This window comes from Populus trichocarpa, chromosome 1, assembly GCF_000002775.5.
Source record: "Populus trichocarpa isolate Nisqually-1 chromosome 1, P.trichocarpa_v4.1, whole genome shotgun sequence".
Taxonomy (NCBI): domain Eukaryota; kingdom Viridiplantae; phylum Streptophyta; class Magnoliopsida; order Malpighiales; family Salicaceae; genus Populus; species Populus trichocarpa.
The window spans coordinates 28,730,101-28,747,728 of NC_037285.2; the positions used below are offsets into that span (position 1 = coordinate 28,730,101).

Consider the following 17,628-nt stretch of genomic DNA (forward strand, 5'->3'; position numbering starts at 1 on the left):
ATATATATATATATATATATATATATATATAAAAGTAAATTCAACTCATCATCTGATTAATAAAAAGATCAATATTAGTAAAAATCTTGAAAAGAAAATTCTTAATTCATAAAAATGGACTATTTTATATAATGCGACATAAAATATAGGTTACTCTTATTTTTAATTTATGCACCATGTAAAACTCTAAATAATATAAATAAGCTACTTAACAACTAAACTATATAATACTATCGTTATACTTTATTTCGATTATCAAAACTCTAAAAAGCTTTAAAAAATCAACAAAAAATATAAACATTAAAATTTAAAAATAATTATTCTACTTTAAAACTCATCAAAATAAATTGAACTCTAACGTTGATTTTATTATTTTAAATAAAAATTGATAATATCAAAGTCTTTCTTGGTTGTTGTTTAGAGCGTGATAATGGTGTCTGCTTTAATTCTTTCCACGAATCAGAAACTAATTTATTTATTCATATATTTATTATTAATTTATAATCATGTGGCATATAATTCAATTATGTCCCTAATTTTTAATTAAAAGTAATTATAAATTATATTATGTGTTTCAAAAATTAAATAAATCAATTATTATTTGATAAAACAAAGGTTAATCTGGTAAATATTCAAATTTATTCATTTATAAATAATTCTAAATAATTTGGTTGTCAGTTGGGTCTGGCATGGCCGCCAGATCCAAGTTAGTTGGGTCTGACCTGGCCGTCAGACCCAAGATCCTTAAGCGGCTATGCCGGACCCAACAAACTTAAATTTAGTGGCAATAACAAACCCAAGAGTCTTGGGTCTGGCGATCATCTATGACCCAAGGCTCTTGAGCTAAGTCATTTGGATTTGATATGGTTGTCAGAGCCATACTCTTGGATCTTGTATGATTAACAAACTCAAGTCGTGTGAATTCAGCATGGTCGGGATTTAAAATATTACCTATATTTTTTTATTTTTTTAAATAATATTAACATGTAAAATACGAATTAATATAATAGTCTATACTAGTTGAAGTAATTCGTATTGACTCTCTAATTTTTTTTTAGTATTTGCCCATTCAATTTGTTCGGGAGGGTATCTATTTTGCAGAAAAGAGTGGTGAAAGGTGTGCAGAGGCAATAATTGAGGAGTGAAGACAAATTTTAGGCCGGCTAAAATTGGAATTGGAATCGGAAGAAAATTTTCATATCTTACTTCAAAATTTATGGGTAATTTGATGAGTCCTCCTTCCTCAATTTCACGAAGAAGAAAGCTACCATCACGGGGGAAGAAGACTACATGATGAGAATAATTCAATCAGGGCTGTGAATTTTTATGATTTGAAACTAGAGGTTTTATGGCTCGATCTGGGGCTGATTTGGTGGCGAGTGAGGCTGGGGAGTTGCTGTTTTTATTCAGGCCTGTTCATCGAAGGAGACTGTCACTATTGCTTTGAGTGGCTAATAGTGTGGTTGTTTGATGAAGGAGATGGCATGCTGTCGTGATGGCATCATTGGTGGTATTACAGAGAGGGTTGTTGTTATGTGCTAGGGTTAATTTAGGAGAAATGTGAGTTAATTAGAAGAGCATTTATAATTCCATTAAATAATAAAATCGTGATTTTGCATAAGTTTAACCAAATTTATTAATTTTGCATGAATTAAGTATAATTTTATTAATTTTTAAGTTTTTAATCTGATTATATACATTAGATATGATTTACAAGTTAACTCATGATTTTAATAATCATGCCGATAAATATCCATGAACATTTCAGAAGATGGAACAATCCAATTTATTTATTAAAGAAATGTTACAAAAAAAAAAAAGAAAAAAGAAAAAAAAAGAAATGTTACCATTATTTTGAAGAACATAACACAAGTTTATTGGAAATTCAAGCTTAGTGGAGCTGGGTTAAGTTTTGTACAAATTTTGGTATTGTGTATAGGTCTCCCATATGCATCATGTAACAGAGAGGAAGAATCCTAGTAGGAGTACCTGCCACCTTTTAAGTTGTGGATTTAAAACGCTTCACTGGAGCATTCAGGGAAGATAGGTACGAAGCATCGGCCCTGTCAATTCCGCTGAAAAGATAGCTGAAAGGGGCCATTTCTATGTACTTGCCAGAGCCAGGAACAACCTTCAGTTCATTATTTTCCCAAACAACTCGTCCGCCAGCAATTGTCACCTCAACCTTTCCCTGATGAAAAAATTGTATAAACTTTCAAAACCCAACATGGAGTGACAAGGTTTAGGTTAAAACACGAATATGAATATGAATATACACAAACACGATGATGGTGAGTGAGAAAGTGCACTGCTGTACACACACACAATGAAAGAAGGGTGACATATAAGAGAAAAATGAAATAGTTGCAGGATCCACACTTGACACAAGTGAACATGAAATGATTCTTAATGGTTCTTCAAATCTCACAATTCACGATTTGGATCTTATGATCTGACTTGATTCACATCCAATTCAGTCACGATTCAATTTGATTTAGTACTATTCACCAAATCATACAATTCACCTCAAATAGCAAAATAGCCAAAAAGAAAACGCATAATTTTGAAGAGATGGCAAGAGTAAGAAAGCAACAAGTCCAGAGATCATAAATGACAGCAGCATATAAACCCTTTTGTTTGGTACAACTTTCGATTTGAAGCCAATTATAAATTAAATTTACACAAAGGAAGAGAGGGGGTGAAAGAGGAGTGAGAAACAAAGACAAAAATGACAAAGCTGAAAACAACATATTGTGTAGGCTCACTACTTTTTATTGAGTCTTGACAGGTTAGGAAATGCCATTAGATAGATTATTAATTATTAATCCATTAGGATGATGAGTACCGATGAACAATGTCTTGAACTTCTTAAAACTACTAAATTTCTATGAATTGATGTTCATTTTGTTCCAACAATTATATGCATTCTTTACTTTAGAAACATGTAGCACGTTATTATCTTTCGTCATGTATTTTCCATTTTGTTATAAATCTTACTTTTCATGACTTGATATGATTCATAATCCCAAATGGGCTTTCTGATTCATGAGTCTATTATTTCTTTGACAACAATTTTACAACCAAAGAAAAGCCAATTACCACAATGCTTGTGAAAGATTACAGAAATGCAACACACAAGTACACCCATACAAGGAAAACTTAAGACTTCAATGCAGCGAACTAGCAGACGCATGATCACTTTGTACCACAGGCAATTATCAGATGCATACTCGCTTTGTGTGACAAGCAATGCATGGATACTTTTGTGCCGGCATATTTCTCTCATTTCCAATCTCGTTTTCTCAGCCCATATAGAGACAAGATTTTTACTGGCAATTATTTAACAAAAAAATGTATCATATCATAACTAACATCCTACCCGACAAGTGTGAGCATAGCCTTTAGGCATGAATGAATCCTGGTGATGATAAATCAGGTGATCCCGGGTCACAACTCAACGGTTGCAGCATGGGTCTATTTCTCCTAAAATGCTTAATAAGTAGGGTATTCTAGTGACTCCAGGCTCTAAAATGACAGCATAACCTGTTGTAATGAATCTGAACCCAAGCATCAATTATGTTTATCTTTAAGTGTGTTCTTATTCTGGACACCATAGTTTTGATGAACACTAAAAGCCATATATATCGAATAGAACAAAAATACTTGCAAAGACGCTGAAAATACAATAAATACAGGACACCAATCACTTGGATTGGAGGCATTGAGTGATGATAGACATCAGCTAAGGCGTAGCTGGTGCCATTACTTTAGTCACAGTCTAACCGGTGTGAGACCCTTCTTATGCAAGAACTGCTAAGAGGTATTTTGAATCCCACTTGTTAACGAAACAAAACAGCACTAAATTATAGTGAAAAAGTTACCTTCCCTCTTCTTCCTTCATAAACATTTGTATCTGTTCTAGAGTGGTGAGACCTTGCATTAATTTCGAAGGTTGAGTTTGGGTTGAGTATAATTATATCAGCATCAGATCCAGCAATAATTGCCCCTTTTCTTGGGTATATGTTGAAGATCCTGGCACTAGATGAAGCTAAATAGTGTGATTCATCAAATTGAACATTTGACCTATACTTTATCTTTCTTATCCCTGAAACTGAATAACAAGATTCACAGATAGATACTAAACAAACAGAGAATTACAGTCAAAACATACCATTCAGTGCTTGTGACCCGTACATAATCAGTGACAGAAATTTGGCCAGATTCCTGAAAGAAGCCCAGCATTTAGTTGACAATCACGAGGACAGAAATTTATTAAGCAAAGAGTCACAAAAGCTTACCACCATCAGATCCCAAACCAAATGCATCCTCTCCTCAATACCTACATTTCCATTTGCCATATGTAGCACGAAGAAAAATGGCTTCAATTGAGTCAATGGAATAAGAAGAGGCATATAATTGACTTCAGAAATAACAATGATCAATTTTTATTACCATTGACACCATTAGGAATTTTACGGAAATCATCAATCCCAGAGGCTTTTTGTGTGGAATTAAATACACAATGATCAGTTCCTACCAGCTGCAAATTGTAAAGAGTAACATGAGAAACAGATTATGAGATTGTTCTTAAATGAGCAAATAGATTGATATGTCTTGGGCGATTCAAAATATCTATGAATCTGAATCCATTTATTGTTTCTGAAGCTTATAATCACCATTCCAGATTTTAAGAGACCTCACGTCCTGCTTTTACAGAAGACAAAATTAATTTGTCACCGAAGTTAACTTTATCGAAACTAGATGATCTGCAGTATCTTTAAAGTATCAACAGTTGCTCCAGCAACATCTTTATAATGACAAGAGAGAAACCTGCAGAACTCCATTTGAAAGGGCATCTTGCAGGGCTTTGCCATGCCCAGATGCTCTTATAGGGGGGCTCATGACATACCTGAAGCATGAGAATATATTAATGCTTGGCAATATATATGGCAAATTGACCAAATATGTGCACCTCCCTCTCCTCCTTTCAATAAAAATAATAATGATGAACAGATTGTTGGCTCTTACTTTGATGCAGTGGTGAAGTCAGAATCCCAAAGTCCTGAATCATCAAGGGCCAATCCAGAAACCACTGGCTCACCAACAACTCTCTGCCCTGCAATTCAAAGAAAGTGATCAGGCTTTCAAGTGTTGAAAAGAAAAAACAAACAAAACAATATAGCATCAGGAAGTCATAAACGAATAAGCTAAGATACTTATATGTATTAAATAGAATCTGGTGGCAGAAGTACATTTTACAACCCTGTTTAGAGTTCCAAAGGAAAGGTTTTGAGGTGCCTTTATAAAAGCGAGAGATGGCAACAGGGATGAAAATAAAGCAACGCACTGAGGAAAATAAGCCGGTGCAAGTTAGGCACGAAATCATGCAGAAATCCAGGACACACATAAGTAGAGGTTACTAGGATTTTGATTATAGGTGGGAGAGAAAGTGGCTGATTATGGTAGGAAATCAATTGCATGTGGGAACAAGCAGCCATCACAGTTACTCACAATAGAGTCTGGCACAACTGAGAGAAGCATACTGAGGAGTCTGGTGATAACTATAAATGCTTTTAAATGGGACATCATCCTTGTTCCCATATCCATATATGGTACCACTTAACCAATAATCTTGGAAAGATTTGCCATCACTGCAGTTTTTGGAGATCACATGGTAAAAGTAGAAAATTAGAGTGATCAAAATGGACTCTTTCATCTTTTGTATTACAACATCCTTAATACCCAGCTTGTATTCCAAAAGTATCACTATCTATTCTTTATAGTCTGCTACTCTTTCCAGCCAAATTTTCAATGAACTTGTTTCAGAGAAGATCTATTTTTTTACATAGATGTTAGCATGTTACTGAATCTTCTATCTAAATAACATTAATTTAAGAGAAAAAGTATAAGAAAATATACAAAATATATGGGATGATGCCATCAAATTTAACTGTTTCTATCTGTTACAGACTGTGTTCATTCTCTTACGAACTCATGGCTATGCATTCTCCTGTAAGCAACACTTTCTTTTACATGTTTGACATATTCCATTCGCAAAAGTATTAATTGTTATTAGCTACTGCAGTAATGTAAAACTTCCTCAACAAACAAGAAAATAAAATATTAAAAAATTTAAACCTGATTTGCGAGCTTTGGCTATTTCTTCCATGGCATCAATGCTCATAACATGAACTACATAGAGTGGCGTGTTCACAAAACCAGCTAAACGAATTGCTCGAGCAGTTGCCTCTCCTTCCAGCTGCATGAGAATCAAACTAACTGCTAAATTATAAAAGGAAGGTATATATACTTCAATATCTTTAAGGAAACAGAAAACCACAGAATAGAAAAACATATCTACTTATCAATAAGGGTATAAATTAGAGATCAGCAGAAAAGAAAGTAAATTTCTGAACTAAGCAAATCTCCTTAGCTTAAGAATTCATTTGGGCCATTTATGAAGCTGAAACATGTTTGTACGATTATGTGATAATAAAATTAATGACATCATAAAGCACAGTAGATAACTCTAACTATATAATATCAACTAAACACGGTAATGAAAAAAAAAGAAGGGTAAAAGCCATCTGCCACATTCTCTCACACATGGGTCATCGGCTGAGCACTAAATCCTCCCAGGAAAAAAACAACACATCATAGAGGAACAAGAAAAGAAAATGACTAAAAAATATTGGAACAACTAATTCAACCAAAGATAAGGACAGTAGACTTGGTCTACATGCTACTAGAGAATTACTTGTATGATAAATCAGTGAGTGTACAAACTCTAGAGTGAAGCACAAGATCATCGCTAACTACAGAATTTTTTGTTGGCTTGCACGCATTACAGGTGGACAATATATTTGAAGGAATACCAGTGGGGGCCTCGAAAGAGCATGTCCCTCTGGACCAGTAATACCAAGCTGTATCATTCTTTTCTGTCCTTCGAATACAGCATCTCCATTTTCTGCATGTACCATGGCTAATGCACCAAGAGACTTGCACCTCTTCAATCCTTCTAATAAAAGCTCATCATTGACCATAAGCACCCCCTTGTATGCTAGAAAAAACTTAAAAGAGTTGATACCTGCAAGTTTTAGATGCACACAGATTCTAAATAAAACAATAAATAGCCAGAAGTTGTTGTTTACTAGGTTCACCGATATAAATTGAAAATAAAAAAAAATACTTGAATCCATATATGACCTCGAACAAGATACTAACCTTTTTCTTTCACCATAATTTCCATATCCCTTGAAACAATGTCATCAAATTTAGTGATTACCATATGAAAACCATAATCCATGCATGATTTCTTTGCCTTTTTCTCATATGCTTTTAAACCTGCTATTAAACTGCCATTTACTGGTATAACAAAGTCAATATGCATTGTGGTTCCACCTGCTAAAGCTGCTGCCTGACCACTGAAAAAGTCATCAACAGATTCAGTGTTCAAGGCCTCCACAGCAAGATGTGTGTGAGGATCAATTCCACCTGTTGATGTTAAAAGGAGAAGAAGCAGCCATAAAATGGAATGATTTGCATTAAGTGTTTAAACCCGTATTGGAATTAACAGCAAACCAGATTGTCATTATGCACTCAAATTACTTCTAGCATAGAGAAAAGAATTCACAATAAGTGATCATAACAAGCATGCATATCATGGAAATGGTTGGACTAAACGCTAGACTCTCTACATCATAGTCCATAACAATAAAAAAAAATTACAAATTGCAAGGCAGAAAACATTGATAGAAAGCATCTAAGATCCTCTCTAGTATAGCAATGTCTGCATTTTACAGACGTATCAGGTTTATTATAGGATGCAATAGAGAGTGATTAGTGTGTCTGACTCGTTAAAATTCCAAAACCCTGTTTCAACTGCAACAATGAATGCATGAAAGAGAGGTAGACAAGCGGTAAATGTATCTCTGAAGCTATCATATTTTTTATGATAAGATTAGCCTAAGAAAGGAAAGAGTTACAAGGAAATCCTAGCGTCTGGGATCAAGGAAGCGTACAAAAGAAGCCCCCCCCCAAAAAAAAAAAAATTCCGCAGTTAAAAAGGTTAAAACACCAACATCGATCTATCATGAAGGAATAATACCACAACTAACCTGGCATGACAAACTTTCCTGTAGCATCAATTACTTTGACATCGTCACCAACCTGCCAATAGAAACCAAACAATTGAAAACTAAGTATGAAAGACACCGTAAAGTAAAGTGCAGGCATTAACAGCCAAAACAAAGCGTTAAAGAAACCAGATAACCTAGCACCACAAGAGGGTAACGGGTGCATATCACATTCTGAATAAAGTAGATTTAAAATGAAGACAGTTATCAGGAAGGCATAAGCAGCTATGAATCTTGAGCTGCTAGAAGTGTATATCATAATATCCTAGAAATCTGCACTTTATGTACTTATTTAGAAAGTTTGGTTGGCTCACATTGTATTGGCAACAAAAATGTCCTACCGAGCCTGAAAGATTTGGAGGAAATATGTCCAGCTTGTCTAACTGATAGCTCTCCTTGGATTTCTCATGCAAAAATCTGTCAAATTTTGTATCTAAATGTAGAGAATCCAAAATTTCTAATGCTAGATTTCAAGTATCATTATTATGTGATCACCAGAAATTTAAAAGCCCTAATGAACAAACTTTATCACCATATGAACTTCCAGTCAGATGCGCTGAAATCCATTTAAAACGTAGCATTAAAATACTCTGTTCCACTTTGCATCTACAAAACGTCATTACCAATTCCCTTGTGATGATGTTATCTGAAACTAAAACAGTCTTCAGTCCATTTTTTCTGTTCATTAAAACTCAGAAGTTCTGCCTGCTTGATTCAATTAAGGATAGCAAATCACTTTCCTCTCCTTTCTATGGTCTTAGCTAGTAAACCGTCAAGTTCGAGATTGTTGTTATATATAACATCATAACTGTATGAAATTCATACAATCTGAGAAAGCATCTCCTACCATTTCAAAGGCACTTCATCATAGAATTTGAAACAGATCTTCATAAGAAATCATTTTGAGAACTTCTACTGAGAGTATTTTCTTCTTTCTTTCTTTCTTAATCAATCAAATTATAATACAGTATCATACTTGATTCAGCTAGCTTAACAAACAAACGAACAAAATACAACTCTTGCAAGCAGTTCAAGAAGATCAATTTTTTTTTTAAAAAATAAATTCTGTGAACTATTTCCCAAACAACTTCGGCTCAAAAAGATTGAAACTAAACAAATATTATTATTATTATTATTATTATTATTATCGTTATACCCTAAGATTAGGCTTGACAGCAACAATAATCCCATCCTTTACGTAAACATCAGCAATCTCCTGATGGTGCGCATTCACAACAGTTCCTCCCTTGATCAACAGCTTTGTTGATGATGATGAAATTCCACATCCAACCTCATCATATCCAATACCAGCCTCACAGAACTGAAAAGAAAAAAACCAAAATTTTCAAATTATTTATTGATTGATGAGCCAATATGATTAGGAAAAAAAAAGAAGAAGTTTGATTGCGCTCTTCAGACTTAAGTCAACTCAAGTTGACTAGATTTACTTAGATATTAACCAAAAGTGAAGGAATTAGGAGTAGATTAATTACCTGGTTGGATTGTGAATTTGAAGGAAAATAAGTAAAGAGAAGAAGAGAGAGTAATAAGGAGAGAGAGAAATGATAAGCCATTGACTGAGTCTGAACAGACTAAGCTCTCTCGGTCTTACTCGCGCTGTAAGACTTCATGGTAGCTAACTCGTTACGGACACACCACACTGCCTGACTCTGCCTATTATTTTAGTATTTTTGGTAAATATACTGCGCAACTTCACCACCACGAGCAAATTTCCAAAGTTCACAGTTTAAAAAATCTGCGGGCCTAATTGGTAAATTTTGGATGCTTGAAAGTAACGAAGCGGGTGTTTTTTAAAATATTTTTATTTTTAAAATATTTTTATTTTTAAAGTAAATTAAAATAATATTTTTTTATTTTTAAATTCTGTTAGTATATTAAAATAATTTTAAAAAATATTGTTTTAATAACATACTCGAATGCAATTTCAAACGGCATGTGCCGCTTAACAGGCCATTTTAATAACAAAAAATACGTCCGTGACAACTAAGAAACTCCATCTCACATCCAAGCCCATCTCCCTTAAAAAAAACAATAAATATAATTAAGAACGTCCGTGACAACTAAGAAACTCCATCTCACATCCCAGCCCATCCTCCTTAAAAAAATACAATAAATAATAATTAAGAAAATCAAACCCATATGGAATCGGATCCGACTCGCCCCCAGCATCTCCAGGGTTTTAGAATTTGAAAACCATCTCCCAGACCAAAGAAACGCACAAACCCTTCCCTACCGAGCCCCTGTCAGTGACAAAGCCACCAAAATATCTTCCTAAAAACAATTCAAGTATTATTACATTCGGACCGAAACAATAAATAAATTAGGGTTTCTGTTTTGGCACTTGTAGTTCCCTCTCCCTGCTTGAAGAAGCTAGAGCTTTAATCGTATTAATTAGCGTTTAATCAATGGGGTCATTGCTAGGATTCCAAGACGAAACGGTAGCCGTTGTTGATGATGACGAAGAGAAATCAACATCGTCATCTTCATCGTACGGCTACAAATTGGTGCCGTGGTTAAACTGGAACGAGTGGGAATGTGTTAGAGATTCTTTCTTCTCCGAATCTCCAGAAAATATTCTTTCTGCTATTAATAGAGTAAGACGCAACTCTATTTCTTTCTCTAAATTGTTTTCTGTTTGTTGCCCGAGTAACTGAGGGAAACGGTATGTTATTCGGCTTTTAATTTGCTTCCTCTCAGTCTTTTTTTCCCCCCAACTGTCACGTATTATTTTTAACTGCTTCAGTTCAGCTGTTAAAACTTGAAATTTTATTTTTAATAATTCCGTTGTTTTTATTATTGTTAAGTTAGTGACTCAGCTGCCAATAGAATGTTTCTACCTTTTGTTTCTAGTTTTAATTGAGTTTATGTATTTGTGATTTAGATATCTACATGGCGAAGCAGAGGGTGTTTACCTGTTGTGATTGATGTCACAGCTTCGATCATTGAAGTTCAACAGAAGGATCCTTTGTATAGGTAACTCATTGTTTCCAGTCTCGATGAGCTGATGCCCAAGGTCCTGGTTTAAACGTTTTGCTTGGTTCTCGGCCTGTGCAAGTTGCTGAAATTACAATGGCAATGCTAGTTCTTCTGCTTCTGCGAGACTGTGATGCTATGAATGTTATAATTGTGTGTTTTTGGAATAAATTTCCATTTTTTTCATATTCTGAAAATGTTCGTTTTGTAATTGTAGAAAGGACTTACCTGACGATGCTTTACATTCAGAGCAAATGCTGGCAATGCTATATTGTATGGCTATCTTGAGGTGAACTCCTCCTCCTCCTCTTTTGCTATATTGTATGGCGTTCTTGACTTGAGGTAAAAACCTGGAAGGCTGGGTAAGGAAAAGCTCCTTATCTATGTACTGATGATAGATCATGAAATCATGCCTCGGTGATAGTTACATATATGCTCGAGCAATCAGCTCTGGCAAAATTTAGATTAGAAATTTAAAGCATCTTGGAAACGAGTTTTACTAATACATTAGTAATTAAGTAACCCTATATTCATAGAGAATAATTTGTTAGCATTTTGATGTATGTACATTAATCGCATATCCTCGAATTTGGAAAATATCTGTTCGTTTTAAGATATGCTGAAATATTTTGATATGAAAACACTCATCCTTTATCAAGTCAAAGTAAGAGCATCTCCAAGGGGAGATGCTATTTTGAAGAGCCAAATTGATAAAATGGAATTTTGAATAGTATAAATATGGCTATTTTTAATATGTATACTCCAATGGAAAAAAGCCATTTGAAAAGCCAATTGTAATGGAGTGGGAGAAATAAGTGCTTTAATTTTTCTTCAAGGAGTTTGCTGTCATTTTTTTCCACATGGCTGCATTTAATTGGTTTATTTTTTTGTTGGCTCCGCTTTGTTGGTTTTGGCTTTTTTGAGAGATGTAGGAATAGCATTTTTGGGAGAGAAAAGGCATTTTGGCATTTTGTTTAGACTTTTCTTGGAGCATGTAAAACAAGCATTGAGGAGCCAAAATAATATTTTTATTTTTATTTTTGGATTTCCATTTAGCACACCCCTTGGAGTTGCTCTAACAACATATAATTAGTGGATTTATATATCTAATCCTGGTTTGTGTGTAACTTCCATAGAGATTTTTGGAGGCCTTACTCTTAAAGATTGTGTTTGGTTATGTTGCCTTGTTTTGTATATGCATGCAAACATAAAATTGCAATAAGGAAAAATAGTAGGCTCACGTTGCTGAGTGTTGTTTCTGAAGGCTTGTAAACTGTGTTGTTGAGAAGACACGGAAGAAAACACAGGTTTCAATTGCTGAGGCAGCTGGTGCAATTGGTATTCCACGCACGCTGATCGACATTCGTCATGGTAAGTGTTTTCTTTGCATAAGCTAGTTGCTCAATATAATTTAGTTTGATAAGCAAAGGAAGAGTCTTAACTTTGGCCATCCGTGCATATGTTTTTCATAACTACATACTTACTGTCAAGTTAGGAGCCATTCAGAAGTCCGAACTGTTTTAGCATTATTTTGTTTGGATTCAAGTTCTTTGGTTCATGAACCTTAAACATAAACCTCATCCGTATACCCTGACCCTTAAACTCCACACTTTAACCAAGCTAACTCACTGCAAATACACAAGTTCTTGTTAGTCCAAATTTATCCCATATCAACAGCCAGTTATCCTTCTCCCCAATCCACATATGAGGATCTAACTTGAATTTCTTGAATATTTGTTTACATGCTAGCAGAGCTTTTGTAATTTGGTTGCAGGTCATTAATATTAATTTGAAATGTGAAATGTTCTTGTTTTTTTTTGGACTAAATTGAGAACTCATTTTTCCTTTTCTTAATCTTGCTATGATTGTAGAGGGTTCTCACCGTGATCTTCCTGCTCTTGCACTTGTTCAGGATTCAGCTGTTAAGGTGTGCTATCTTTGCGAGTTTCTGTTATTTGTAGAGTAATTTACCCTCTGATTTTCTTCTAACAGCTAGCATTTTAAGCCAAAACTCCTGTTTCAATGTTTCATGATTTCTTTTTAGGAAACTGTTGGACCAAGCTTCCCCAGAATTGCTTAACAAACAAACCATGTTTGTTTTTTAGTTCTGGAAAAGTTAAGTTATAACATGTGCTGCTGATAATTTCAGGCAATTGATTGGTTGAAATCTTATTATTGGGAACCTCAGACAAAGCAGATTCCATTCCAAAGTGATGGAACTGCTAGCATCAGAAAAGAAATCGAATCTAAACTCCTTGAGTTGGTTTCCTGCTTGAAAGTTAAGAAGAGTCCTGAACCTGGTTCTTCAGCAATCAAAGAAAAACGTACGTATGCACTTTTAGTTTTTTTATTTTTCTCTTTTTTGATGCAAAGGCCTGTGCAATTTTATTTTCTCCTTTTTTATGTGGCAAAGCCTTAAAATAATGTTCTTGTCTTGTCTAAGTAATGTGATTCAAAAGAAGACCTTATTACAGGATTTTCATCAAGACTTAAAAAGTATATTTTTTTTCATATTTGTGACTGTTATTCATGAAGAAATTATTAGTAAAAAAGCCTTTCTTTACTTGAGTGGTGCACTTCTTTCTCCATTTTCCTCCACAAACTATCATCTATTCTTTTTTTCTTCTGTAATAAAAAAATTTAAAGTAATAGTTCTTTGTTCTTTGGTTGTTTTGGAAGATTGTTAACTTTTGTGCACCTTTTTTGTTCTTGTTCTTATTTGATTGACTATATTTGATCTACCAGTATGCAACTGCATTTTCTTTCCATAGAAAGCAAGAAATTCTCTATTCTAAGAATGAAACATAGAGAAGGGCAAATCCTTCTTAACAACATGAGGATAGCTAGAACAGGTAAATCATAGTGAGTGAATGAGGGGTCCTGTCAAATTAGAATTAGGACAAATGCTGGTATTAGCTTTCATCTTAATCCTCTTTGGGAATCTTTCGTCTACGTAGCATGTTTGGTATTCATGCTGACCAGAACACTGATCTGTATTTTTTCCACCACCACGTATCCAGAACATGTTAATTTTCCTTATCTTGGAAAGGTTAATTCTTGAAACAGTAAGATGCAATTGTCATGAACAGCTTTGTGGCTGTAATAAGTTTTTCTCTCATGCCCAGCAAGCTCTATTCATCCAAATCTGGGGGTGAGATAATATGCTCCAATTATTTTTTAAGAACTAATAAAGGCAAAGTTCAAATTTATGGTTCTTTCATTCTTGATATTGTTTTTGTTGGGATATAACTTTTTATAAATACTTAGTGCTAAAATTTTGAGAATAGTTTTAATGTTTTAGGAATTCTTACTGAAATGCTTTGAAATTTGGGGTCATGGCTAATGCATGGAAAATGACCCAAATATCTGCATGCACTAGTTATATGTATTTGCTGATGTACTTCTTTCTACAGGTTCTAAGAAAAATATTACCAAGACTTTGAAAAATCTTGTACGTCTATATTCTTCCTTCTCCTCAGAAGTACTATCAGTGTTGTTTGAATTCTTGCTCCAGGCTTTAGATTCCTCAAATCTGGTGGAGCTTACAAAAGGTTGCCTAGTTGGTGAAGACATGAGCTCTTTCTTGGATGATTGGAAGCTTGTAATAACAAAATTCTCAAAGAAGGAACCAGAATTACTCCTTATGCTTCTTAAGGCAGTTCTAAATATGATTGACGCTCAAGAAGCCATGAAATATGAAATGGGTAACCACAAACTTATCCTTCTGTTCCACTGACATGCATGTGGTTTATAATTTTGTGTTGGTTCACAAGATGTACAGAAATAGCTCTACTTATATATTGGTTTATTAGCTAGAATTTTCAACTGAAATTGGTTTCCTAACAAAAATTTTCTTTCCAAACCTAACCAAATTCCATCTGCTACTGCTTTCAGCAAGCAATCATTTGGTGGTCAACTTTCAATATGTGTTTTGTTTATGCATTTCAAACCCACTAGTGAACTTTTCATTGTTGAACAGACATTTGTGATCATCATTCTTCATTTGAGCTAGTGAGTTAGGCATGCCCAACTTTATATTTGTTGAACTCTTTTAAACCTTGTTTCTAAGCTATTTATGTTTATCCTTCTAAGTACCCGGTTTACCATGAAAGCCAACTTGATGTGGCATGGCATATAGCTGCCAGTAACTATAGTTTTGATTCCATGTTATCTTTGTTGACCTTTCTGAAATCTTGTCCAGGAACACACCTCACATCACGGGCATACAGAACAGAGACTGGCCAAATTGAAAGACTTTCTTCTTTGTTTGCATGGCTTGTTGGACAACTCAAGGGACTAAAGCCTCTCCGCTGCAAAGAAACTGCAGCTGAAAGAAAAGCCTCTTCAATAGGAATGAATTTATCAAACACAATCCTGATGGAGGTCCTCCGCAAATGTCTTTTGGTGTCCTCAAATGGCAATAAGCAGCTTATGGATTCAGCGCTTCATCTTGCACAGTTGATGGGTGATACCTCTGTGATGGGGAAACTCAAAAAACTAAGTTCGCTAGTTTTGTCAGACCCAGATGTTACCCAAGAAAAGTCTTCTCTCCCAAGTTTGAATAACCTTCTTATCCAGCAAGATGAATCTATCCATCAGGCCACCAAGAAGCTAGAGTTTGTTAAATTTTGCCGAACAAAGAGTAAAGCTGTTAAGAGAACAGATGGTGAAGTAGGTAGTTCAGGCGGATGGGCTGTGGCAAAATCATGGAATCCATGTCCAATTGGCATGTTGCCCCGTGACCTTGGATCTTCCGGCCATCTTCCTGTTCTTGACTGTGCCGATGATGGTAAAAAGCCTGTTCATTCATCAGAATGGAAGCAGTCCTGGGAACTGAAACAAGGCAGCAGTGGTGACATTCGTTTTTCATATGGCGTCGAGAGGACTAGTAGTAAGAGAGAAGCTGGCTGTGATATTTATTTATTAGATAAATCAAGCGCTAAGAAGATGAGAGAGACAGCTGACAGTTTTGAATCAGATTGCGAGAATGTTTTGTTGTCAGGAGATGACAAAGGTTGTCTGATGATAAATGGAGTTTGGAAGAAAATAGGGGAAGAAGAGCTGCTTACTATTATGTCTGATGTGAGGATTTTGGTGTAGAAGTGTCCACGATAACATTTCTGGTTCCGTATTTACTCAATTCATTATTGTCGATATTCATTTGCCACCCCATAACAACCTCATTTGTCTGGGCAATGAAATTACAGGAATTTTTGCGAAGTAACGGCCATGGGTAAAACTGGTTTCCTGGTGAACAAATGGTGCTTTTGGCACTCCTTGATGAAGTGGTAGATTTTCAATGGGAGTGGAGTATGCTACGAGGAAACATGATCTAGCACCACCTGGATCTTTTCATGATGCACTGTTCAGGTTTGTTCCCATCATTCTTGGAGACCGCAGGTAGGTCTGACGCTGCTAGCAATGGACTTGCTCTAAACCTGTTCAAGATGCTGCACTAGCAACACAACACAACACGGGCAGAACTTTTAGAACAAAATAATAATAATAATAATAATAATAATAAGAGCTTTCATTGTCATGCCTGCCCGTTTGCGTTAAAGAACAACTTGAAATTGAAAATTGCAAGTAATGTTGTGATTATATGGACCTTGATTGAGTCTTTGCTTTCGTGGGTCTATCTTTCTGACTCTTTTAGCATTCCATCTTGTGGACATTGGATTTAATTATTTATTGTGCTGTTTTGACGCTTTCCAATTTTTAACACGAGAGTAACCCTTACCTGCTGTAACTAGACAAACTAATAAAGTTAAAAAAAAAAACGAAATAGGAGAGGGATGCCACCATTAACTGGAAAAAAATAACGACGGCAACAAAATCGAAACTTGCAAGGGAAAATGTTAGCATGAAGTTGAAAACCAGGTGGCTATTCAGTTCAGATTTGGGCCCACCACTGCAACGTAGCAGCTATCATGTAGAGGAAGCCCGGCAGGGGCGACCTGAGAACACATGAAGTACATTGGATGCCGCCACATGTGAGCCAAGGCCGCTCCTGTCGGAACCCTTTTACAATCATATATCATAGGCCTCTCTGTATTGCATAACTTGGGTGGTGAATGCACTGGAGCTTCATTTCATGTTATATAGAAAACGACAGCCCAGTACTTTCTATTCAAATGTACTGCTATACTACACGCAGTCACCATCTATAGTAGAACTTGATATGGATTTTTTATTTGAATTATTGTACAATTTGTACTCCCTGGTCCATCTCTATTGTGCTACTATTGAACAGCAAATGGGAATATTGTGTTAGGTAGATTAACGAAGGATGCATTCAGTACACATAGATGGTCGTGGATCGTACAGATGATGATTGCACAAAACCAGGAAAGCAGTACATTTGTATCTACATGTGTGCATTGTGGAAGGAATCGTTCAAGAATTTTGGAGTTTATAAAAAAAATCCACCCAGTATTAGTACCAAACAGAAAAATCATCTTTAATATTGAAATTATTGTTATAGAAAATATAAATGGCT

The 17,628-nt window shown here is 35.1% G+C and overlaps 2 protein-coding genes and 1 long non-coding RNA gene across 3 annotated transcripts; 1 reads left to right on the top strand and 2 right to left on the bottom strand.

The window, feature by feature from the left end:
• Positions 1–1,769: 1,769 nt before the first annotated feature.
• LOC7480110 (dihydropyrimidinase) lies at positions 1,770–9,813 on the bottom strand. The gene is made up of 13 exons (XM_024589551.2): positions 9,629–9,813; positions 9,292–9,456; positions 8,118–8,169; positions 7,225–7,494; positions 6,876–7,087; positions 6,139–6,259; positions 5,029–5,116; positions 4,831–4,909; positions 4,453–4,540; positions 4,299–4,339; positions 4,172–4,224; positions 3,882–4,038; positions 1,770–2,191 (listed from the first exon to the last, which is right to left on the bottom strand). The coding sequence occupies exons 1-13, from the start codon at positions 9,707–9,709 to the stop codon at positions 2,000–2,002; spliced, it is 1,599 nt and encodes a 532-aa protein (XP_024445319.2). The 5' UTR covers positions 9,710–9,813; the 3' UTR covers positions 1,770–1,999.
• Positions 9,814–10,256: 443 nt separating this feature from the next.
• Positions 10,257–16,296, top strand: LOC7463878 (protein LAS1). Its single transcript, XM_002298423.4, has 8 exons — positions 10,257–10,750; positions 11,038–11,129; positions 11,347–11,418; positions 12,394–12,500; positions 13,001–13,056; positions 13,279–13,453; positions 14,543–14,833; positions 15,331–16,296. Exons 1-8 carry the CDS (start codon positions 10,562–10,564, stop codon positions 16,227–16,229), a joined length of 1,881 nt encoding a protein of 626 aa, XP_002298459.4. The 5' UTR covers positions 10,257–10,561; the 3' UTR covers positions 16,230–16,296.
• LOC127904735 (uncharacterized) lies at positions 15,368–17,242 on the bottom strand. The gene is made up of 2 exons (XR_008058131.1): positions 16,738–17,242; positions 15,368–16,579 (listed from the first exon to the last, which is right to left on the bottom strand). It is a non-coding gene; the product is annotated as an uncharacterized LOC127904735 (long non-coding RNA).
• Between the last annotated feature and the right edge of the window lie 386 nt (positions 17,243–17,628).

Bases quoted from the DNA above. Each gene is read 5' to 3' on its own strand.
- LOC7463878 (XM_002298423.4), top strand. From the start codon at position 10,562: ATGGGGTCATTGCTAGGATTCCAAGACGAAACGGTAGCCGTTGTTGAT. The intron at 13,454-14,542 runs GTACGTATGCAC...TTCTTTCTACAG, and splicing joins TTCAGCAATCAAAGAAAAAC to GTTCTAAGAAAAATATTACC. The intron at 14,834-15,330 runs GTAACCACAAAC...AATCTTGTCCAG, and splicing joins AGCCATGAAATATGAAATGG to GAACACACCTCACATCACGG.
- LOC7480110 (XM_024589551.2), bottom strand. From the start codon at position 9,709: ATGGCTTATCATTTCTCTCTCTCCTTATTACTCTCTCTTCTTCTCTTT. The intron at 4,541-4,830 runs GTTTCTCTCTTG...TACAATTTGCAG, and splicing joins TTTCAAATGGAGTTCTGCAG to CTGGTAGGAACTGATCATTG. The intron at 4,225-4,298 runs GTAAGCTTTTGT...GGCTTCTTTCAG, and splicing joins TGGTTTGGGATCTGATGGTG to GAATCTGGCCAAATTTCTGT.